Below are 20,594 nucleotides of genomic sequence, written 5' to 3'. Positions count from 1 at the left end.
CCTTAGTCTTCCTCTTGTAGAATGTTTTCTTGTTACCCTTTACATCTCAAAGTTTTGAAAGGTGTTTACATTAGATGGTCTTATACATGAAAATCACTATAAAGATTAGCCTTTGGTGTTTCTTAAATAGATTTGTTTTACAGTCCATTATTTACAGTAATTGTTTGTTTAAGTATTGGAGGCATAGCCGTGTTAGTCTGGATCTGTAACAGCAACGAAGGGTCCTGTGGCACCTTATAAACTAACAGAAAAGTTTTGAGCATGAGCTTTCATGAGCACAGACTCACTTCTTCAGATGCTGGTCTTGGAAATGCTCAAAACTTTTCTGTTAGTCTGTAAGGTGCCACAGGACCCTTCGTTGCTGTTTGTTTAAGAGGATCTGCTTGTATTTTGTACCAAATTGAATGATAGCAACACTGGTTATTGAAAGAGAGGCTTTCAAACTGAACCATTTCAATGTGAAATAGAAGTATTTTGTGTTTGTATTCCTATTCCTGTTATTGCAGATACTGTTTGTTTATGAGGAAGTACTTTCTCCATCACAGCATCTCATTCTGCCTAGTGAGATAATGAAATCATTATCTTCTAGATACGGTATGAGCCTTCTGCCGAGTGAGATGCATGTCAGGTCATAAAGTCAACATAACTCTCTTTCTGTGGTATTGTGTTGGAAGAGCAGCCATATCCAAACACAAAGGCCGAGTCTAAATTTACACTGGTTTTATACCAGCGAACCCCCATTGTAGTTACCTTTTATACTGCTGTGAAATGAGAATCAGATGCAAAACCATGGGCAACTTGTGACGCTTCCCCATGGGGAAGGTAGCCCCTGCCCCAACTCTTTTAGCTAACGCCTTGCCTCTTCTTGTCAAGCCATCCCCACTCACTGCTCTCAGCCTGTCCTACGACCCCAGCCAGGGTTGGGGGTGGAGTGGCGAGAATTCAGCAGAACTGTAGCGGAACCCTCAATTCTTGCCAGAGCTCTGAACCTGGAGCCTTCCCCCTGCTCTGCCCAAAGCCATACTCATGTATCCTTCCCCCACTGCTTCCTGCAAGGCCTCCCCCACCCTTCCCAGTGCAGCCCCAAGAGCAGAAAAGCAGCCCTCTGGCTGGGGGAGGTTTTGCCAGGGGACCCAAATTGGCCAAGGCTCCATGGGCTCTTGTAATTTACTACTTCCTCCTCCCCTCGCTTCTATGGCACAAGGATTGAAGAGGTTTACAGTACACTTGGTAGGTCTAGGTGGTGTTGGGGGTTATACACATATGATACTTTGTCAAAGAAACTAAAATTTAAAATCTGTTTGTCCTAACAATAATTCTTGTTGCATCCCAAAAGGACCATATCATTCAAGTCTCTGTTCAGGACTGCTGCTGTTCCCCAATTTCAATGTACCATTGAATGTACCAATTTCAATCAGTGATCTGCAAAAACACTGAATAGCAATCTGAAAGAGGTGATATGACAGATTTGTGTAGGGAAAATTGCACATTACCTGTGTTTGAACTAGACCTCAAGGAAGTGGCTTTTAACCTCCTCGCTTTTATGAGCACAAGTACCCTCCTGTAGTTTTTTAAAAAATAACAAAATATAAATGTCATAAGAAACTTACACTAGCAAATCTAAGCTTCAAGGTAACATATGTTTTAAACATCAAGCAATGAGAAGTCCTTATTTCAGTCATCATTGTCCTGCCTAAAATGTTGTTAGTGATCCAGAAATGAATTTCTCTTGTCCCTAGATTAAAAGACTAATTAAAATTATAGGCAATGAGAACACATTACTGCTACTACTGCAATGGAAAGTTGCCTAGTATTCCTTGAACAGTATGCAAACAGATCATTATATTGAACTTAGCTGGCAAAATATCTTAAAACAGAGGCCCTTCACTACTTCATTTCAGCTCTAATCTTTTCATGGGTCACAAAATAAAATTAATTTGATTTCCATTTACTCTCTGGTAGATATTTGTGTGTATCACAAAGTCACCATTCAATATAGTATGATTTGGACTAAGGTTTTTAAGTAGCTTGGGGATTTAAGAGGTTAGGACTGAGGTGCTTTGGTAAAGTATTGGAAAGATTCTGGACTGAAACAGGTAAAGGTATAATAGGTGAGAATTCAGGTCAAATGACAGAACTGTGTGAGGAAGATTTAGAACTGAAATAGCTCAGTGGTCCCTACGCCAGAATTGCAGTCTGTTGGCATTGTTTGAAGGGAAAGCTGTGCAAAGCCAGGCTCTGCTCATCTCCTGTCCTGCATATGAACATATTAATGAGATTACATCCGTTCCTCTGATTTAAGCAGTTTAATCTTGTATTAAAGTAAGATTCATTGTGGCTGACAGATTCAGCCTGACTTTACAACTCAGGACGTAAAAAGAAAAGGGAAGAATCAGACACTAGCTATGAAGGGAGGAGAAATAAAATTTGGTTTCTTCTGTTGACCTCTCTTGTATTAAATATATTTATTTCACATAAAACAAGTACCCTCTTCTGTTGATTAGAGTGTCTTGCATAATCCAAGTGTATTTGTTCATACAGATTGCTAACTATGTTTGCTACAGTATTTTATTTTCAGGTGGCTATTTTGAAAGGTGCATAACAGCTTTCTTGTGTCACACCTAATAGAGATGCTAGAAGTTTATTTATTAATGTAATAATACAATAATCATGTTTAGTATTTCTTTTAAATTGCTGCTTCTGATTTGTCCAGGTTCTACAGTGCTTGCATAAGTAACTGAAATAAATGTTGACATAGCATTGGTGTATAGTGTGTGATATAAAAAGCAGGGACTAATAATTGCCAGGCTTCCTGAGATCTTACCATCCTAACCCCAAAGACGCAGTTTTCCTCTACAAGCACAGAGTCAAATACAGGAAACATCTTAAATGACTCAGCCTGCACCACAGAATCTCCATGGATAGAAATTCTGAACTTGAATAATGAGGCTATAACGGTAGGAATATATTGCTAATCAGCTGATCGGGATGGTGGTTGTGAAATTTTCAGGGAGATTAGAAGATGAATAGAAATGGGTGATTTTAGCTATCCCCATATTGACTGGATATGTTTCACCTCAGAATGGGGTGCAAAGATAAAGTTTCCAGACTCCATGCACGACTGCTTCTTGGAGCAGCTTTTTCTGGAACCCACAAAGAGAGAGGCAAGTCTTGATTTAGCTCTATGTGGAGCACAGCATCTGGTCCAGGAGGTGAATATAGCTGAACTGCTTTGTAATAGTGACAATAATGTAGTTGATTTTAACATCCTGATGGGGGGAAACATGCCAAAAAAAAATTCAGGGTGTAAGATTTAACTTCAAAATGGAAGCTACACAATAATGAGAAAGGTAGTTAAATGGAAATTAGAAAGAATAGTCACAAGGGTGAAGTGCCTACCAACTGCTTGGAGACTGTGTACACAAATATAATACATGACCAAATTATGTATATTCTCCAAATTAAAAGTAAAGGTAAGAGGACCAAAAAATACTACTATGGCCAAACGGCACCGTAAAAGAGACAGAAGCAAAAGGGCATAATTTAAAATAGGTATCTGACTTGAACTGATGATGGCAGCATAAACGCTGGCAAGTCAACTGTAAAACTATAATAAGGCCAGCTAAGAAAGAATTTGAAGAGCAGCTAGCCAACAACAGAAAAATTAATAGCAAATAAATAAATAAATAAATAAATAAATAAAATAAGTCAGAAGCAGGCAATCTGTCAAACAGTCAGAAGGGCGACTGCATGATCAAGGTGCTAAAGCAGCACTTGAAGGCATTGCAGAGAAGCTAAATGAATTATTTGCATTGGTCTTCACCTCACAGGACATGGTGGAGATCCCCACACCCAAGTCATCCTTTTAGGAGAGAAATCTGAGGAACTGTCCCAGTTTGAGGTATCAGCAAAGGAGGTTTGGTGACTAATTTATCACTTAAACAGTAATAATTCTCCAGAACCATATGGTATTCACCAAAGAGTTTTGAAGGAACTCAAATATAAAGTGGAAGAATGACACACTGTGGTAGGTAACTTATTGCTTAAAATCAGCCTCTGTACCAGATGACTGGAGATTAGTTAATGTACCTGTGTGACCAGAGGTGCTTGGGGCAGCCCTCACTAGAAATGCCAAGGTTAGGGCAGGGTGCAAAAGGGAGAGTAGACACTCCCCTTACTGGTGGATAATACTGTAGTTAAACCTCCAAACCTGTCACAAACTATGCTTGTGATTCCCCTCATCAGTTATCAAGAAAGAAAAGAAAAAAAGAAAAGAAAAATCAGGTCACTCAGCCTCCTTATTGCATTCCAGTCTCTGGCTCCCAATCAGCATCTAGGTCCAGCAGAGTGAGAAGTTATTTTAAAACTCTCCTCACATGTACAAGATGGGCCAGTCACATTACCAGGTCATTATAGCTTTGGATCTTACCCAAAATACCACACTGCCAACCAATCCTTTAGTGTCTAAAACTAAAGGTTTATTATGAAAGAAAAAAGAAACAAGAAGACAGATATGAAATGTTCACATACGTATAAAGACTTCAAAGTCCTTCATGTTCTCAGTGGTACTGGTGAGTTCACTAGCTTGAAAGTCCCTGTGGATCACAGTCCTTTTTTCAGAGTTTTGTTTGTAGAAAGATTACAGCAAAGAAAAGAAACAAGAATGAAGACAAGGTGGAGAAGATGCATCTGTCTTTTATATTTCTTTTGCCATCTGGCTTGTTCTTCCTTTGTCCCAATACAAGCCACCCAGCAAGTGGCCTGGAAGTCTTGAGTTTTGACCGTACTCTTTCTTGACACACGCAGACTGAAAATCCTATTATTAGAGGAAGGGGATAAACAAAGATGTGGCAAAAATTGCAGATGATACAAAATTACTAAAACAAATACAAAACTGACTGTGAAGGATTATCAAGGGATCTCACAAAAGTGGGTGATGGGACAAAATGGCATATGAAATTCACTCGTAATAAATGCAAAGTAATACACACTGAACAAATTACCCCAGTGCTTCATGTAAAATAATAAGTGCAAAATTAGCAGTCACCACTCACGAAAGAGATCCAAGAGTCATTCTGGATAGCTCTCTGGAAATGTCTGCTCAGTGATTCTTGTACATGAAGATAGGCAAGCCTGTGGTATCATGATGTTAAGACAAAAGATTAATAACGCAAGTATATAGACAAATATACCAGATTATAATGCAAAAAGTCAATGCTGTTTAATACCAACAAATTCTGGTGGTCAACAATGGCAGCAAAAATCTATAGAGACTATGTGCATATTTTTTCATTGTTTCAGGGCCTACTATGGTCATTTATACTATTGCAAAATGAGTAGAAAACTCCACCAACCTGAACTGGCAAATGACCACACAAAAACAATGAGAAGTCCTGTAGCACCTTATAGACTGACAAATTTTTTGGAGCATAAAGTTTTGTGGGCAAAGACTCCTTTGTCAGATACCCTGACTACAAGACTACAGTTCCATGGAGACAACAGTAGACATAACTTTCATTTTATTTTGCTTCAAAGTTATTATTCTAAAACTCAATTCAAAATAGTCTCTCCTTTTCTTCCTCCTATCAAAAGGCTGCTGATCAATATCTGTTTGTTAACGAAGAAATTATCATTCTTATTGCAGGGCTGCAAGCTCACTTGACTAGTACATGGCCTATAATTTAGCAGAGTTGAAAAGACTTTAGTACTTGGTATTTAGTGAGCACAAAATAACTGTGTTAACCAAATAAGAAGGTTGGAGATAGGAAGATGTCTACATTCTTCTGATAAAACTTTGTTAATTTATCTTGCTATGGTGGAGTTTGTAGTACAAGTTGAGTTATCTCTGTGAATCATTAGGATACTTTGAATCAGTTCTACAACAATATTAGGTACTTCATAGACAAACAAAAGAACATTTTCCATCGTGGTTTCAATAAAGATAGCAATTACCTTACGTGTTACAAGGACAGTTTCCCCATGTTTGATATTCATAGTGGTCTCAGGCAAGTCACTTAATAGATGCTTGCAGTAAGCAATTTTCTTCCCTCACCCCTTTGCCCCCTCTCCTCCTGTCCCATGTAGCTGATTCATCAGTTTTCGTTTCATTTTTTCTTTCTGTTAAATTCTCTTTGTGCCAGTTTACTTTCATCAGAATTTGCAGATCTGAAGAAGTGGGTCTGTTCCACGAAAGCTAATAAATTAATAATAAAATAAAAAATTAATAATAAAATAAAATAAATGAAAAATAGAATAAGCTAATGAATTATTTTGTTAGTCTTTAAAGTGCTACATGACTGCTTTTTTAATTAGTCTGTAGAGATTATTCTTAACTGGCAAGGAAGAGTATTTTGTTTAGCATTCTCATCCTTCATTAAAGAAAGTTGCTTTGGGAAGGGAATATGAACCTTTAACAGTGAACCACCACTGTATGTTTCTGTGTCATTGGCAGCTCATTCCTGTGACATTTTACACCAAGGGAGGACTTGCCTCCGCTCTTCTGTTAAAGAAGGCTTTTGTATTGCCAGCACTGTTGACAAATGTTGAGTTTTAAGTGATGTGGTTATTATAAATGCTTGACGTTATCCTCAATATCTGGCTTTTTATTATTAGCAGGAGACTAATCCTTCAGGCTGATTTATTAAGGATATTTTCTATTCTATGTAGTAATTCTTTATGTTGGGTACTAAAACTGACTGGATCAATCTCTTTCTTTAGGGGCTGAGTAAAAAAGTAGGGGTGTCCTCGTCCATCTTGCAAGGGCTTTGGATCTCCTACAGCACAGAAGGTCTTTCAATGGCATTGGCTTCTCTACGAAACCTTTACACTCCGAACATAAAGGTACTGTAGAAAATATATTGCTGACAAGCTGGTTCAGTGCTTGCAGCCTGCAGTGGTCCAAGTGCAAAAGATTTTCCAACACTCCTGTTCAGCAAGATCCTTAGTGTGTGTGTAAAGTTTAATGTGAGTAGTCTCACTGAAGTCCATGGGACACCTCACGAGCTTATTGACACAAGTATGTAAGTACTTTGCTGTACTGGGACCTCGATCTATAATGCCTTGTTTACATAAGGCATAGCCAAAGTCAGGATATTCACCGCTGTGTCTTGCACATGGTAAAGTCAGTAGTGGCTGCTGTCCTGTCAACTCTGGCTAGTCTTTTCATCCTGATGGAGTATCAGAGTCTCTGGGAGTGTGCAGACACAATAAATCGACGGCCAGTGGATCGATCTTTGCAATATAAATCCACTACATAGTGGAAACAAGTCCTTAGTGCCCACTTAAGGTATAGTACCAATGTGTAGTAGCTCTCCAACTCATCTGTGTTCCGCAAGGATTTTCTTTTAATTCCTATAAAAGAGCAGTCTCGTGTGTGTTCCGGCTGGCCATGCTTCATTTCCCCTGATGTCTCCCAAATATACAGATATCTGCCCTGCGTGTTGTAAACCTGACAGTAACTTGGAATGTGTCGGCTTTAGAGATAATTTCTTCTTTCACCTCTAAGAGCATTTTTGCAGCTATGGAAAGCAGTATATTATGTCGCCATTCATTCCAGTCTGGAGCTTGTTCCTCCATAAAGCCCAGTCTGGTCTTGTCCCTACATATGGGCTACGTCTACACGTGCACCCAACTTCGAAATAGCTTATTTCGATGTTGCGACATCGAAATAGGCTATTTCGATGAATAACGTCTACACGTCCTCCAGGGCTGGCAACGTCGATGTTCAACTTCGACGTTGCTCAGCCCAACATCGAAATAGGCACAGCGAGGGAACGTCTACACGCCAAAGTAGCACACATCGAAATAAGGGAGCCAGGCACAGCTGCAGACAGGGTCACGGGGCGGACTCAACAGCAAGTCGCTCCCTTAAAGGGCCCCTCCCAGACACACTTTCATTAAACAGTGCAAGATACACAGAGCCAACAACTAGTTGCAGACCCTGTATATGCAGCACGGACCCCCAGCTGCAGCAGCAGCAGCCAGAAGCCCTGGGCTAAGGGCTGCTGCCCACGGTGACCACAGAGCCCCGCAAGGGCTGGAGAGAGAGTATCTCTCAACCCCCCAGCTGATGGCCGCCATGGAGGACCCCGCTATTTCGATGTTGCGGGATGCGGATCGTCTACACGTCCCTACTTCGATGTTGAACGTTGAAGTAGGGCGCTATTCCCATCCCCTCATGGGGTTAGCGACTTCGACGTCTCGCCGCCTAACGTCGATTTCAACTTCGAAATAGCGCCCAACACGTGTAGACGTGACGGGCGCTATTTCGAAGTTACTGCCGCTACTTCGAAGTAGCGTGCACGTGTAGACGCAGCTATGGTATCCCACTATCTATTGCTTGCAGGTTCTGACATGGTATTCCCATGCAGTGAGTAGAATAGATTGCCCTAGCAAGCCATTGCATCCTAAGTTCACTTGTTGTAGAAACAGAGTTATTTAACTTGAGTTAATTGCCAATAAAATGCAAGTTATCTTACACGTTTGTAAATGCTAGCATAGACATTGCGTAATGTTTGTGGAGTGTCCAGATTAGCATTTACAAACATATTAGCTAGACTGAAAAAAATAGTGTAGACATAGCTTTAGAGAATCTTCTGGGCTTGCAGACCTGTCCCCACAAAAGGGTGAAGCAAGCCTGAGAGAGCCACATGGAGAAGGGAGACCATCATCACCTCTTTATCTTCCTCCGTCTCTCATCTCAGCTTCGTGGGCTGTCTCTTCCACACTGCAGCCCAGTGCAAAGTGTGCATAGCCAAAAAGAGAACAGGAAGCAAAGCAACAGCTGAGTCACCAGTAAGCACCACAATGCCCCTGTTGGATGGGAAATCAAGCAATTACAAAACCACCCACTGTCTTTCCCCAAATGAGGTTCCCTGTGGCCCTAAGACTGGCAGTATGGCTAAGTCCTGCTCCAGCCTGCTCTAGCACCAAGCAAATTACAGAACAAAGCCTATTCTGAAAATCCCATAGATTAGACAGCATTCCCTGTACCTAAAATAAAGCCATGTTTTGGCCTTGGTTGTTTGGTTGAACATTATGGTGATGTGTTTCTCTTTTGCCCTTTAGGTCAGTCGGTTGCTAATTTTGGGAGGTGCAAATGTTAACTACCGGACTGAAGTTCTGAACAATGCCCCAATTTTATGTGTGCAGTCTCACCTGGGTTACACAGAGATGGTGGCTTTATTGTTGGAGTTTGGGGCCAACGTAGATGCCGCTTCTGAAAGTGGCCTGACTCCTCTTGGATATGCTGCTGCAGCCGGATATCTGAGCATTGTTATGCTACTGTGCAAGAAACGGGCCCAGGTAATGAGACAGTGTTTATCTGATGAGACTCTGCCTTACCAGGAATTCTATATTTACAAGGAGGAAAAAGCAGGTAGCATGTGGAGTACCCACCAGACCTGAGGAAAAAATAGTTCCACTCTTTGGTTTTTCCTTTGCCACATAATGTTTCGTAACATCGCCTTTTCTTGTTGTATATGAAGATAGGCTAAATGATATAAACTGACTGTGTATGCTCTTACATTTCCTATACACCTCAGCCAAACCCCTACAGTTGGCACATGCTTTCATTCCTCAGAAGCCTCAGTATTCTATCCTCTTGATTACAAAGCAGTATTTAGCCTCGTTATTAAATGCTCAATCCTACAAGCACCTGGACATTTCATGAATTCATTGGAGCTGAATTTGCTTGACTGCACAAAATACTGCACACTGTTTGCACCATGGTGAGGTTTCTCTGCCATCAGGAGGGACTGGTTATTGCCTTTATGCAGGTAGCCTGTGAGCTGTTCTGGTGCAGCAAAGCCTGTGTTCTTATAAACACCAAGTTCAGTATCAGCAATTTAAAAATATCGGCTGAGATGCCAACTCTGTTTCTGTCTAAAGCAGTGATTTTGAACTTGTGGTCCAATCAGCACATAGCTATGGCCCACATGACATCCTGAGGGCCATATAGGTAGCATATATATTGTGTGGATGCAGCCCATACAATGCAGAGAAAGCTGCATATGCAGCCCACAATGGTAAATAGGTTGAGAACCACTCGTCTAGAGGGAGTCATTCCAAGGCGCAAGAAGGAAGTCAGGTGTTCAGTTCCATTGCAAATAAAGGGGAGGAAGGTGCCTAACTTCCATTTGTGCCTCTCCTGCCAGTCCACAGTTACTAGCTGTCCAATGTCTATCTTACCTGTCTGTTCGAGCTGAGATTTCCAAGAGTGTAAGGGAATTAAGTGCCCAAATGCCACCATATTAGTGGCTAATCTCTCTATCCTTTTTTTTTTTTTTTTTTTTTTTTAAATCTAAGGCACCTATTTCCGTGATATGGCATTGTACTAAAAATAGCACTGTGTGCTCTCTAACTAGCAAGTCTCATATTTTCCATTGTTCCTGGTGTGCACGTGTGAGAGAGAGGTTTTTTACTATTCTTCTGGTTGTTTGTTCTTATGACAGAAAAGGTTTGAATTCTCTTTGTAGTTACTCAAAGGTGAATCCACAATGTCAGCTAGGTTTGCTTTTCTTTGAGAATGTGCTGCTTTAAAACATGTCACTGGTACAAAAAGCATAATAGATCTGCAGGGTCTGTAATTAGCATTCAGGACTTCAGGCCAGATACTGGAGCAGTGGAATCCTGCCTTGCTAATGGCTTACTGAAGTAATTTCACTACAAGTCCTTGAATCTCCGCAAGTTAAGTAGCAATTCTGTTTTGCAACACCCAATGAAACTTTTGGAAGTATTCTCTGAACACTTCTGTCAGACTTGGCCGGTAAGAATAGCCTTTGTTTAGCTTTGTGGGGAACGTTTCAAGAATTAATTGTGTATAATGAGTCAAGTTTCAAACATTTTGTTGAACAGAAAAATTTTGGTCAGAAGTGAAATGGCAGCCTCCTGGAAACAATTTGCAGTTTCTGTAACTGTTTTGCCTCAGTGCTGAAAGCAAACTGAGGTCATGTATGGTTTTAATATGAATGTCAGAATGATTAGGGGACCCTTTTACATCTTTCTGAGTTGTAAGGACAATGTAAACGAAAAATAAGCTTAAAAAAATAAGCTGCATGTCTCCCTAACACTGACTGATAAGTGGTATTAATAAACTTCCAGTGGAGTCCCATTATATCTTCTGTGCAAAGTTCATGGGGAATAGGAGGGAAACGAAGAGCGTTGGATGTGATTTTTTTTAAAATTCCCAATCCAAATGGAAAAAAATAAGTTAGCTTTCATGAGTATCTCCATGCAGTTCTTTGAGAATATACACAGCATTTTGTTAGCAGCTGTTTCTTGTTCAAAGATGTTGGATTGTATCATGGAGAAATTAAACAGCAGTGATCCTGTGTGTTTCCTGAGCAAACTGATATGTCATTCAGCAGTAAAGTGGCTAATGAGAAGACGGAATCCAGTTGAAATGTTTTGCTGTGATGCTAATGTTGCTTGTGTTATGATAGGACCTAGAAGCCAAAGCTGATATTGTGGCCAATGTATAAAAATCAGGCTACAAGTTCCTAGTAGTATATCATATTATAATACCACAACCTGAAATTACAGCTTTAATTAATGCTTTTCTGCTGCCCCTTTCTAATGAGGCAGACTAAGGTGCAGCTGAATAAAACAGGTTGGCTAATCATTTTACCACTGGACTCATTTTGGGGTGATTTTGCTCCTTTTGAAGAATTTTGTGAAATGGTAGGTTTAGGACGTTTTCATTTCTCTTTTGATTACTGGCTCTTTTCATCCTGAGGCAGACAGTGTCACTGGGTAGGATTTCAGTAAAGGAACTGCAGTTGTACTAGAGAACACAGCGGAAACATTCTTTTGCAGGAATAAAGCCAGGATGCTTTTAGTCTGAAGAAAACGGAATCTGTATATTGGTGACCTCCCCAAAGAAAACAGATGTGGCCAAGAGGATGTCTGTCCTCAGGGCACTGTTTCTTTGGGAATGAACTTTGACTGGTTGAGGATGGGTGGTTAACTTGAAAAATGCAGAGAATGTACATCCTGCACATGTGGCATTATTACAAAACCAGGGCTGGGAACACTGAAAATCCATGGCGTTTCAAACATGAGTTTGGTTTAATTTTATTTTGTCTTTCTGCTCCCCTTTAAGGTGGATCACTTGGATAAAAACGGTCAGTGTGCCTTGGTTCATGCAGCTCTCAGAGGTCATCTGGAAGTAGTGAAGTTCTTGATTCAGTGTGACTGGACAATGGCTGGGCAACAGCAGGGAGTATTTAAGAAGAGCCATGCCATACAACAGGCACTGATTGCAGCAGCCAGCATGGGCTACACTGAGGTAAGGCATAACTGCACAGTTTTGGATCTCTGTGGGATGTGGCAATAATAGATTTGCTGTGGTGCCTGATCATAAGGCTGAGCACAGAGGGACCAGGACAGCTATGGGCAACCTGCAGCCTGCATTTCCCACAGCTCCCATTGGCTAGGAATGGCAAACCGGGGCCAATGGGAGCGGTGGGCAGCCATACTTCTGGACGCAAGACAAACTATCTGGCAGCCCACCTGTGGCTTATCCAGATGAACCACAGGCTGCAGATTGTCCACCACTTGTCCAGGAGGTAGAACCAGTAACTTCCTCCTACCCCACCTCCACAAATCAGTGGGATCCATTGATTTCTTGGCAACCTTGGTAGCTTGGGCAAAATCAGTGTGGGTTTCCAGCCAGAGGAAATGTAAACAGCCACTAATTTATTGGAATGTGCCTTTAGGTAGACAAAGGAAAAACCATGTACTACTTATGCCAGTTCCCTAGTGAGCATAGGGACTCTGAGATCAGGCAGTTGCTGCTTATATTGGAAAAGATGATGATATGTAAAATACTGTTTATTTTTCTGTTTGAAGTAATGTTTGACTGAAAAAATGTTTCTATTTAAATAAAGCTTCTCTCATTAATTTCATTAATCATAAAACTTCAGGCCATGCACACACAAGTAGCGTGATCCAATCAGAGAAGTTAATCAAAGGGAGCTGAGTAAGTTGCACTATCTATGTGAGCACAAGTTGACTTCCTGAAGAACAGATGTACCTTTGAAGCACAAGAGCTTTTTTGCAGTCTGGTCACATGATTCCTAACAATACTCATTTTAATTGGAAACTTCCCAGAATTTCACTGATATATTTGTAATTTTTTTAATTTACTGTGTATGTAATGCTGTAAATGGATAATGCACTTTCAAAACAAATTGAAGAAGTGTAGTCCGGGATGTGAAATGCTGACACTAAAGGGAAGTGGAAAGCCAGGGCAAGTAGTGTTATAATTAATTAATATATGAGAGAATAATTATGCAATAATTAAAATGTATATAACTTACAATTATAATAAAGTAGGGTGGAATATTACTTCAACTGATTAAACTGTTGGCTAACATAGCATTACCCATTTTTCTTCTAGTGGTTAAACAATTATTAAAGCTGATTGAAATCTGGTTTAGTCTGTGACTTCAGGCTCCCCAGGGCCCGTGTTGTTCATGCCTTTGCTTTTCAGTAATGGAAAGCCCCAGCAGGCAGTTTAGAATGGCAATTGTAACTGAAAACATTGTGTTCATGAGAGATAATTCATGTACTTCTCTGCTGTCAGGTTGCTGTGCTGAGTATGATGGGCACAGTTGTCCCACACTTGCTATTAGCATAGCTCTTGTAGATGGGTCCCACCCAGGGTAACAAATCTGTGCCTCCATCTTTCAGTAACCCCTGTTCTCTCCTTAATCTCTTGCTTTCTCATATCATTTTACCAAGCACTAAGGAGATTTTAGCCAATTTCCAAAAATTTACCCTTGGAAGAGATTCATTCAGTTCTTTGAAACTAGGAATGTAAAAAGTTAACCAGTTAACTGGTAAGCATTAGGCTTGCTGTTAACCAACCTGAATTGTTAGCCCCTGCATGCCTGCGGGAGCAGCCTCACTGCACCAGGATGTACCTGCCAGAGCAGCCTTGGCCCTGCATTGGGCTGGCTGGCCAGCCAGAGAGAGCACAGCCTGGGCTGGCCAGCAAGAGCAGCCCCAGCTCCATACCTGCCAGAGAGACCCCAGCCCTGGGTGAGTTAGGCCAACCAAAGAGACCCTAGGCTGGGTCACACTGGGCTGGCCATCTGAAAGAACTTCAGCCCCAGCCATTTTGGGCAGCTCCAAAGGACCCAGTGATTTCAGTTAACTTTTAAAATTATATTTAGATCCCTATTTGAAACCCACTCTGTGCTGGCCAGGGAAACCATGTTGGCACCTTCCTAGCAATTTGGTTAAATGTCATTCATGCTAGGAAAGAGTTATTTCTAGTGGCATCCTGAACTAGTGGCTGAAGCTCAAAACAGTCAGGAGACTAGAGTTCTGGTCTACACTCATTTGGCTCACTTTTAGCCTTAGAAAAGTCCCAAACTTGGGGTCTGTGCTTAAATTTCCCTATCAATTAAATAGGGAGATTGGTATTTGCCCATCTTCGTAATGCACTTGAAGACCTAATGATGAAAGTCCCAAAACCACTATTTCTTGATTTGTCGCTCTGGGTAACTTGGGAGCTCTGGAGTTTTCACTGCATGCATAGTATAATCTGTATATAAAACATACACAGCTTCTGAGTTCTTAGGTAGCTTTGCTCCTCATGAGCACCTGTCTCAAGAGACTTGGTTTTTTTCACTTGTACAGGGCAGCATGCTCAGGTGCTGATCTCAGGAGCAGTATTTACCTATGTTGAGGTGCCAGGCAGAGACATTGTTCATTTTCTTTTGTTTATTCAGAATGGCTTATGTTAAGAAGTCATAGATTTATATATAACATGCTGAAGTTCATGGCCGACATGTCTCTTTGTTTTAGATTGTCTCCTACCTGCTCGATCTTCCAGAAAAAGATGAAGAGGAGGTGGAGCGAGCACAGATCAACAGCTTTGACAGCCTGTGGGGAGAGACAGGTAATTTCTGTAGATGCTGCAGTTTCTGTCTTACATGTCTGTGCTTGTGGATATACATTTTAGAGCTGCCTGTGTGTCAAGACTTTCAGAAGGGGATTAATTCTTTGATTTGAACTTCCATGCAGATACCAAAACAGGCTCCATAATCAGCTTTATTATTTTTCCAGAAAGTGCATGGCCTTATTTTTGAGGTTACAGAGCACTTGAAAGATTCAGATATGCAGCACATCTAAAAGTCAGGCCAGCAGCAGTCAGGACTTTGTCAAGCTGAGACTTAAAAACCTCTAGGGATGGAGATTCCACCACATCTCTAGGTAACGCATTCCAGATCTTTGCCACCCTCCTGGTGAAATAGTTTTTCATAATATCCAACCTACACCTCTTTCTCTGTAACTTCAGACCATTGCTTTTCATTGTGCCATCTGTCACCACTGAGAACATCATCTCTCCATCCTCTTTAGAGCCTCTCTTCAGGAAGTTGTAGGCTGCTAACAAATCACCCCTCACTCTTCATTTCTGCAAACTAAATAAACTCAAATTTCTCAGCCTCTCCTCATAGGTCAAGTGCTTCAGGCCCCTAATCATTTTCGTTGCCCTCTGCTGAATCCACTCCAATGTGTCTGCATCCTTTCTGTACTGGGGTGGCCCAGAACTGGATGCAGTGGTCCAAGTGAGACCTCACCAGTGCCAAATACAGGAGAATAATAAATTCTCTAGATCTGCTGGAAATGCTTCTCCTAATGCACCCCGATGTACTGTTAACTTTCTTGGTTACAATGGCACACTGTTGACGCATATCCAGCTTCTCATCCACAGTAATCTTCGGGTCCTTTTCTGCTGCACTTCTACTTAGCCAGTTGGTCCCCAGCCTGTAGCAATGCTTGGGATTCTTCCGTCCCAAGTGCAGGACTCTCCATTTGTCCTTGTTGAACCTCATCGGATTTCTTTTAGCCCAATCCTCCAATTTATCAAGGTCACTCTGGACCCTATCCCTACCCTCCAACATATCTACCTCTCCCGCTAGCTAGATGAGCACAGAACTCAGAACTCTTTTTGTCTTTTGATATTTGGCACAGCTGTAAAAGAATTTTTGCACACCTCAAAGCAGCTTAAACTCCTGAATGTTAAGTTAGCATTTCGTTTTCTTCAAGATCATAATTGCTTTATTGCATTTGAAACATACCTGACAATTAAATGAATGTACTTTAATGGAGGGTATTCTATCTGACATTCATGGAGACAAATCCAGAAGCGTCACCTTCCTAGTGTCTACTAGAGAAAAAGTATTTTAGCCGATGTACTTTATGTATATAGCTTTGTGCTATGCCTTATAGAGATCTGCAAAATGGAGCCATTGCCTTTTTACTTTGATGAGCTATTTATATGTTAGCTGCAGTGTTTGTACTCTACTCACTAGTTAGTTTAAACCACTGGTATTACCACAGTGATATTGCTGTCTGGGAAACCACATATTGATTTTTGATCCTACCAGCAAGGATGCAAACACTGGATGATGTGGAGTTTTGTGTGTGGTTAAACTGGTTTTGGTAAATGGAACACACACTTGAGTATCTCTTGAATTGCTTTGCAGTTTGGAAAATGTACTCATGTAACCAACATTCAGATTGTGTTCATGGGCATGGCAGCACCAACGTTTGTGACTATCAGGAAGAACTTCCTCTGGGTAAACTGAGCTGGTGAAGAAGAAGAGAGTGGATAAGAATTGGCACAAAAGGCAGCCTGAAGAATGACAAGTTTGGTGTGGGCTAACAGTGGGGAAAGTGTGAAAGGACAAAGCCCTCAGAATCAGGAGAATAGATCTAAATACAAAACAAACACCTCACAATAATATTAACTGAATTTTTTTAATGTTACTTTAGGGAGTCAGGGAAGAAAAGGAATAGAGTATGTAGTTACCTAGATATTCTCCTTGAACACTGAGAAGGTATTCATTACAATCATTCTTTTTACAGATTAGCTCTTGATTCAATATGCTGACTAGTACAGAGGTAGCATATCTAACACGTATTCTCTTTTCCTTTAAAAGAAAAGCTTAAATATCAGGTTATGCTGTTAATTGGAAAACAGACTCTGGAACTGAGGATGGTAATCAAAAATATTTTCCAAGTTTGGTTAAAAGAAAATCCACTAAAATATCCCTCTGTTCCGTTCACCTTTGTAAGCAGCATCAAATACTGCTGATGATGTCAGTAGACATGAATTAAGACAGCCCATGGCTCTCTGGATAAATCTGATGAATTCTGATATTTAACCACATAGGTATTCTGGAATAATCTAAGGCTTGGTCTGCACTAGGAGATTAGGTCAAATTTAGGTATCTAAGGTTTCAGTCCACGCTATGGGGTTTGTTCCATTGACTTTAAGGGCCACTAAACATGACTTTTTTACTCCTGCTTTTCATGAGGAGGAAAGCCAAATTTGACCTTGCATGGTTGATCTTAGGGCAGTGCAGACTGAACATTGTGAAATGCAATGTTCTTGGCCGCCTGGATGTGTCCCACAGTGCATCATAGTGACTACTCTGGCCACCACTTTCAGCTCCGCTGTTCTCCAGATGTTCAGGAAACACACTGGAAAAATTTGAGTTTCATTTCCTGTTTGGTCAGTGTCAAGTGGAGCAGGCTGCACACCTCAGCAGCACATCTGGCCATGAATTCCCAAGGTTGTGGACAAGCTCCAGCATGGAGCACGAAGGAGATCAGGACCTCATTGCTGTGTGGAGTGATGAGTTTGTGCTCGCAAAACTATGAAGTAACAAAAGCAATTTAGACATGTATACCAAGGTCTCACATGGCGTGGAGGGAAAAGGGTACATCAGGGACTCCCAATAGTGCCGTGTGAAAATGAAGGAGCTCAGGTAGGTGTACCATAAAACAAAGGAAGCAAATGGATGTTGTGGGTTATCACTGCAAATAAGCTGTTCTATGAGCAGCTGCACTGGATTCTAGGGAGTGACCCAACCACTGTCCCCAAAGAGTCTGTGGATACCTCTGAAGAGATTCCTCAGGAAGCCTCTGGCAACAGCAAGGAGAATATGGATGAGGAAGAGGTTGACTGTCATCAGCCGGTGAATGGAGCAGCTTATCTCATTGATAGCCAGGAACGTTTTGTAACATTGGGTGTGTCTACACGGGCACAAATCTTTGAAATAGCCATGCTAATTGAATATTGAATTGAATTGAATATTCAGTGCCTCATTAGCATTAGGACGCTTCTGGCCGTGGCACTTCAAAAGCGTGTGGCTCGGTGCGACTACACAGGGGTCGTTTTCGAAAGGACCCCCACCTTTTGAAATCCCCTTATTCTGATCAGTGATCGGGATAAGAGGATTTTGAAAGGTGCAGGGTCCTTTTGAAAAGGACCCCCATGTAGCCGCGCTGAGCTGTGTGCTTTCGAAGGCGGCGCTTTCGAAGCACCGTGGCCGGAAGCGTCCTAATGCTAATGAGGCACTGAATATTCAGTTCAGTGCCTCATTAGTAATCTTCGAAATATGGCTGTTTGGAAGATATGTGCCCGTGTAGACACAGCCATTGAGTCTCATCTCCTCCTCCCAAGACATTTTGCAGCCAGATCCTGATGGTGGGGAGAGCACTTCTGGTGAGTTCTAATTTTAAGTACGCTACAAGTGAGGTAAGGCAGTTGTGATCTGTGATGGTGCTGTACCTGCATAGCCTGGGGCTCCTTGGCACAACTTGTTAATATGTCTGGAGATGGAGCACTGATCCTCCTTGCTCATCTCCACAGAGTTCTCAGACCAGTACTCTAATTCTTCTTACAAGGCTTTGGGGAGGCACCTTATTCTGACCTCCTTGATAGGACACCTTTCCATGCCAAACCACCAGTAAGTAATACAGCATCATGGCACACAGAGCAGTGCAGCACAACAACCAGCCTTGTGGTCAGTGAGTCAGCATCCCGTTCCTTCTCAATGCTTGTTATTCTAAGGAAAGTAATATCTCTTTTTACAACCTAGAGGAAGTATGGGAAGGAGCATTAGGCTGCTATAAGATAGCACAAGCTGCTTTTCTATGCCTAAACCACTCTCCACCCTTACCTAGGCTGGTGGGGGAGAGGAAACCTTCACTGTTCTAGCCAAGGTGGGAAAATTTGCATGCAACTCTCCTTGGCTGTTTCCTGAAAGACCCGTCCAGCATTTGCCTTGTTCCCTCTGTGTCTTACTGCTCCTGGCAAAGAGCTCCCCTGATAGAATCAGCTTTTGCATGGCCGTGACTATTAGGTATTTGTGTCTGTTTGGGAAAACCTCTTGGAGTACATTTGAAGATCTTGGAATGGTGTTGATTCACATGCTAATTGCACTCAAATAGAAGAGTTAGGGCTGAGGAATACCCAATATCTTATTAAAATTGCCCTTGAGGAAGATGGAAAAATGAGCGGGCAACAATACTGTAAATTGTCAAAACCTCAGTATCAGGTTTTTACATATTTTACATAGTGGAAGTAAGCGTTGTATGGCTCACGAGACTCCATTCTACTTGATTTTGTTTTCCAAAACCAACTTTGCAATTCTAGATAAAAAATAAAGAGACATTCAGGAGAAAGTGTTGCCTGAACCTAAAACTGCTGGTCAACTTTAAGAATCCATACTGTCCACTGTTCTGTTTCAATACATGTTGCTTGTCTCTCTAATCTTGTCTGGAATAAAATTGACTGTCTGTCTTAATGATATTATACTACTGTCATCTGAATTGTCAAGTCAAGTTACATCATAACCTCGGAACAGCTGACAGCACCATAAAGCCAGTTTCAGATGAAATATTTACCTCTGGTACAAGACTAATATCACAAGCCAGCAGACAATGTCTGTGTCAACAGCAGTATTGCAGTCAGAGATGGAGGTGCAAATACTACAGTGGTGATAAATGCACGAAAATGTGTCGTGCTGCTATTGAGTATGAAACAGATGACCGTAGAATGCAGCAGACAGAAAGCACATTTTAAAAGGTGATTCTTTGTGCAGGTAGAGAGGTTGACTTTTTTCTTACAAACAGCTCAGATGGAAATGTAAAATAGGTGCACATTACATAATTGACATGTACACCATTTTCCATAATACTGTGTGTTAGATATGTCACACCGTGAATCAATGGCAAAAGCAGGAATAGAACCCTGAAGCTTCAACTCCTGCTTACTGTGACCACTAGACGCAGTCCCTCTCTCCTACGTTTGTAACTTACATACAGAGCTGCATGGATATGATTACAGGTTTTACAGTCAGTTTTGCTGGTAGCTTTTAGAAGGTTCTCTGTTTTAACTCTTGATGTCCCCAAAGCCCAAGAGAAGATAATAAACTACAGTTTGAAGCTGAGAGAAGTTAAATATATTAACAGGGTTGCAGTTTGAAAACCGATCAACACCTCTAAATCAGCCATCCTACAGAAATGAACTTCAAAGAAGAAGAAACAAGCTCGGATCGGTTAGAAATAGACTCCCACCTTCTGCTCAAACTCCCACAACACTGAGCCAGAGGAGCTGTGCTGAAATATACATGGGTTTGGGGAGGAGAGGGTGGAGCCGAAAAGTCTAAAATTAATGCTGAAGACAAGTAAAAGACAAGTCCTACACTTAGATCTATTTTCAGATTCTGTGTGTCTTTTCTAACCCAGCCATGTTGTCAGAGTTAACAATTCATATTTTGCAAGGGAAG

General features: G+C 41.3%; 1 protein-coding gene across 2 annotated transcripts in view; it reads left to right on the top strand.

The window, feature by feature from the left end:
- The window catches only part of TANC2 (tetratricopeptide repeat, ankyrin repeat and coiled-coil containing 2), a 703,794-nt gene that overhangs the window by 655,854 nt on the left and 27,346 nt on the right, over positions 1-20,594 (top strand). For both annotated transcript variants that reach the window (XM_074978796.1, XM_074978797.1), the window contains 4 exons: positions 6,718-6,840; positions 9,067-9,303; positions 12,101-12,286; positions 14,815-14,908. In XM_074978796.1, coding sequence (XP_074834897.1) covers positions 6,718-6,840; positions 9,067-9,303; positions 12,101-12,286; positions 14,815-14,908 — 640 coding nt within the window. The remainder of the gene's footprint in view (positions 1-6,717; positions 6,841-9,066; positions 9,304-12,100; positions 12,287-14,814; positions 14,909-20,594) is intronic.

The sequence above is a fragment of the Carettochelys insculpta genome, chromosome 28 (genome assembly GCF_033958435.1).
Source record: "Carettochelys insculpta isolate YL-2023 chromosome 28, ASM3395843v1, whole genome shotgun sequence".
In the NCBI taxonomy this organism is placed as follows: domain Eukaryota; kingdom Metazoa; phylum Chordata; order Testudines; family Carettochelyidae; genus Carettochelys; species Carettochelys insculpta.
Note: the sequence above shows the minus strand (reverse complement) of the source record. Positions and strands in the feature narration are given on the sequence as shown.